This window comes from Pezoporus flaviventris, unplaced genomic scaffold (assembly GCF_033815535.1).
Source record: "Pezoporus flaviventris isolate CSIRO_AGI_PZ_B2104156 unplaced genomic scaffold, CSIRO_AGI_Pfla_v1 ptg000031l, whole genome shotgun sequence".
Lineage (NCBI taxonomy): Eukaryota > Metazoa > Chordata > Aves > Psittaciformes > Psittacidae > Pezoporus > Pezoporus flaviventris.
The window spans coordinates 7656774-7661018 of NW_026892579.1; the positions used below are offsets into that span (position 1 = coordinate 7656774).

Consider the following 4245-nt stretch of genomic DNA (forward strand, 5'->3'; position numbering starts at 1 on the left):
TTTGGTTGCTGGAAAATAAAAGCCATTTGTGCTTTTCATTACTCCCCCTTTGCCAGACTAAAGAAGAGAACAAACAAGCAAGCAAGCAAGCAGGAAGGTGCCTTTCTTGGTGCAGTATTTCATCTCCATAGTGAATGATGATCTCCTTAGGCAGAATTACACCAGGAGCTTTCAAAAGTAAACAAAGGGACTTTGCTCAAACAGGCAAATTTGCAAGCTTGCTTATTTCTAAAAGCATCTAAACACACAAAGTTATATTACATTTTATATGTTTTTATTCATGTACAAAATGTCATAATTTATCAACGTTGTGCAGCAAAGTATAGATACACACATACATACATACATACACCACCACCACCCCCACCCCCTCAACACGTGCACACATACAAATACATCAGAAACCCAACTTTCTTCCTCTCTGCCCTTCAGAAAGGCAACACTGTTGTGGCAGGTCAGCAGCTAGAAATAAGGTGCTATAATTAAGCAGTATTGGAATGTCTTCACTTTACAAATGGGATGTGCAAATTTATATACAACCACTTTTTCTTTTTTTTCCCCCATGAAACCCAAAACCCCATACCCCGAACCACTCTCAGGGATACAAACATGTATAAAGTGCTAATACTTAAGCATGTTTCCAATGACTTCACGACGCAGTTTGAAGTTTAGAACAGGCACTGTGATAGTTCACTGGGTAGATTGTCACTCGGTGTGGTATGACAGAGAGAAAAGTCAGACTCAGACATCGCTGGGGGACCGGGAGCGAAAGGACACTTTAGCCTGAAAGCAGCCGCAGAAGAGCACCCACATGGACCTCTGGATCTCTTGGTTTCTGTAGGCGTAAATGATGGGGTTGATCATGGAGTTGTAGGTAGCGGGTAGAAGCGTGGCATATGTGTACACAGAAGGGTAGTTGGGATCCCCCACTACACAGTAGATGGCAAAGGGCAGCCAGCTGGCTCCAAAAGTCCCGAGGATTATAGCCAGGGTAGAGACCCCTTTTTTGGTGGCAACATAGTGTGAAGCAGTCAGAAAGTGCTGTTGGAGAGCTATCTGGTGGGCATGCCTGCAAACGATCTTGCAGATCTCGATGTAGAGATGGAGCATGATGAGGAAAATGAGAAAGAAAGAGGCAGACAGCAGCGTCACGTTGCTTTTGGTCAAGGGTCTGACGATGCTGCAGGCGGCAGGGTCGTGGAGGCAGTTCCAGCCCAGGACGGGCAGCAGTCCCAGGCAGAGAGAGACCCCCCAGGCGCCCGCCAGCATGGTGTGGATGCAGAGCACCGTCCTCTCCGAGTAGTAGGTGAGGGCGTTGTAGAGGGAGAGGTAGCGGTCGACCGTGATGGCCAGCAAGCTACTCACAGAGGCTGCGAAGGAGGCGACAAGGAAGCCCACCGTCAGCAGGCTGACCGTCTCGGAGCGGATCACGTACTGGAAAACGAAGTTGAGGATGAGGCCGAGGCCGGCCAGGAGGTCTGCGGTGGCCAGGCTGCCCACCAGCACGAACATGGGGGTGCGCAGGGAGGGCGAGTAGCAGATGATGGCCACCACCAGGGCGTTCTCGCAGGCGATGGCGGTGCCGGAGACGCAGAGCATCACGTCCCAGGGGTTGACGGCGGAGGGCGCGGGGGGCCGCGACGACAGCTCCAGCGAGGCGTTGCTGCCGCCGCTTGCGCCGGTTGCCGGCAGCCGCGGGGCGGCCGCTCCGCTCTGGTTGAGCGCCGGGGCTAGCTCCATGGCCGCCCGGGGGGCCGCGGCTGAGCGCGGGCAGCGGCGTGGAGCGGGGCGCGGGGCGCGGGGCGGCGGGGCGCGCATGCCGGGCGGCGGGGCCGGCCCGCCCTGTCTGTGGTGCTGAACAGGGAGAAGTTTCCCGCCGGCCCGGCCGCACCCCGAGCCCCGCCCCGGCCCCGCCCGCCGCCCTGCCCCGGCTTTGGCGGCAGCGCTGACGTCAACGGCGGGAAAGCGGGGCGGGCCTCGTGGGGCGGGGAGGGCAGCTGGTAGCGGGTTCGGTTGCTCCGTCAAGCCGGGCCGGAGGGCGGTCACGGACCGGTGCTCCGCTCTTTGCGCCGGGGCGCAGCACGGCCCCGCAGCCGGAGGGTTTGCTCGGGGATGCGGGCGGAGAAGGAGCGAGTGAAGGCGCCTTGCGGCTGCCGGCCGGGAGCAGGCGGTGGTTTCCCCGCCCTGAGTGCCCCCACGGAGCCTTAGGGAAGAACAGGGCGAGTTTTGCGTTCCGAGGGCGCTCGCTGGAATGGCCCTGAACCCTGCCGGGGGCTTTGTATACCGCGGAACGTAAGTGGTGCCAAACAGCGCTATAAACTGCTGTGGAAAAGCCTGCTTCACGCTGATTCCCTTTAAATAGCATATACTCTAGGGCTGACAATCTGTTTACCAGAGAAAGAATCCACGCTATTGCCTGATGTCCCTCAAAATAATAACGTCAAACCAGAGAAGACCCAATTGCACGTGTGTAAAAAATGGTCTTTCTTTCCATGTCGCACCCTATGGTGTCTCACAATGAAACAGCAGCCAAGGTATTTCCTTTCTAAAGCATATGAACCAATGAAGGAGAACTGTCTTGTGCTAGTCATAGAATCATAGAATGTTTTGGATTGGAAGGGACCTTAAAGATCATCTAGTTCCAACCCCCTGCCACATGCAGGGGACACCTTCCCCTAGACCAGGTTGCTCAAAGCCACATCCAACTTAGCCTTGAACAAATCCAGGGATGGGGCAGGCCACAGGTTCTATAGGCAACCTGTTCCACTGTCTCATCACACTCGTAGAGTAAATAACTTCTTCCTAATATCTAAACGTAAATGTCCCATCAGGTTAAAGCCATTCACCCTTGTCCTGTCACTACATGCTTTTGTAAAAAGTCCCTCTCCAGCTTTCTTGCAGGCTCCCTTCAGGTACTGGAAGCTGCTTTAAGGTCTCCCTGGAGCCTGCTCTTCTCCAGGCTGAACAAGCCCAGCTCTCTCAGCCTGTCATCATAAGAGAGGTGCTTCAGCCCTCAGAGCACCTTGTGGCCCTCCTCTAGACTCACTCAAGCAGGTCCATATCCCTCATGTGTTGGGGGCCTCAAAGCTGAATGCAATAACGTAGGTGGCGTCTTATGAGACCAGAGTAGAGGAGGAGAATTACCTCCCTCAACCTGTTGGTCATGCTTCTTCTGTCACTACCAAACCCAGTTCTACACAAACGTGGGTAGCAGGTAGTTTTCATCTGCAGCAACACGGCTTTCCTGGTGCTAAGGGGACAAGCCAAAAGTTGCCCTCCCACCCCAGTCTGGTAGAGTGTTTGTTCTGCAATGGATGATCAAAATATTGTAGCAATCAAATGACCTCTCGGTTATGGGAACAGGATGCGAACTGCTCAGATACAATTTTTAGCAATACATTAAAAAATATTGTGTTTACTGTCTTGGACAGTCCAAACGTAGAAGGCACACAGGCCACGACACAGGCAAAAGTGGGCACATTCAGTGGGAATTAGAGTTTCATCATTCATTACATCCATCCACGTCCTCCTGCAGGCTAAACACTATTATTAAGACAAGCTGCAGACACTTTGTATCTCTGTAAACTGCCAAAGCTGTTCCTTCCCAGGATTTCTGAAACACAAATCTCAGAGTAATTTAATTTGGATATGACCTGTGGGGGTCGGGTCTGGGGCATTTCTCTGGTCCCACCACCTGCTCAGAGCAGGGACAGCATCGACTGTTGCAAAGGTTTCCCTCAGGGTCGTGTTCAGTCAAGCTGATTATCTCCAAGGAAGGAGACTCTACAGCCTCTCTGGGCAACCTGCGCCTCTGCTTCACCCTCAACTATAAAGATTTATCTAGTTGGACTTCCCCTCACTGCAACTTTAGCCCACAGCCCCTCTTTCTGCATGGTATCCCACTGCTTGTATATTTTCCTATGTCTTCCCAGGCATTATAACAGCACTTGTAACAGCAAAACCAGTGGTAAGAAGGTTTAAGAGGGTTTTGTAAGCCTACATAGCTCAAGCAGTTGGCCACATACCCCCACTACAATTCAGAAAATGCAGTGTTATCTTATTCTCTTTGCCAAGTAAAGAATGGGTTGAGTACGGTCAACATTAGCTTGGATTAAGATGGAGACCACAAGTATCCTAGTGCAGAAATGGACACTACTGAGCAAGGTGGAATAAGGTAAGGTAAAACCCAAGGTAAAGTAAAATCTTGGACTTGCCTAGGGGAAATCCTCCAATCTAGCCCTCAAA

The 4245-nt window shown here is 52.4% G+C and overlaps 1 protein-coding gene across 1 annotated transcript; it reads right to left on the minus strand.

Annotated features, from left to right (window-relative positions):
- Positions 1–302: 302 nt before the first annotated feature.
- GPR6 (G protein-coupled receptor 6) lies at positions 303–1740 on the minus strand. Its single transcript, XM_061461806.1, has one exon. The coding sequence runs from the start codon at positions 1738–1740 to the stop codon at positions 742–744; it is 999 nt and encodes a 332-aa protein (XP_061317790.1). The 3' UTR covers positions 303–741.
- Positions 1741–4245: the final 2505 nt, after the last annotated feature.

Coding starts and splice junctions, on each gene's coding strand:
- GPR6 (XM_061461806.1), bottom strand. CDS start 1,740: ATGGAGCTAGCCCCGGCGCTCAACCAGAGCGGAGCGGCCGCCCCGCGG.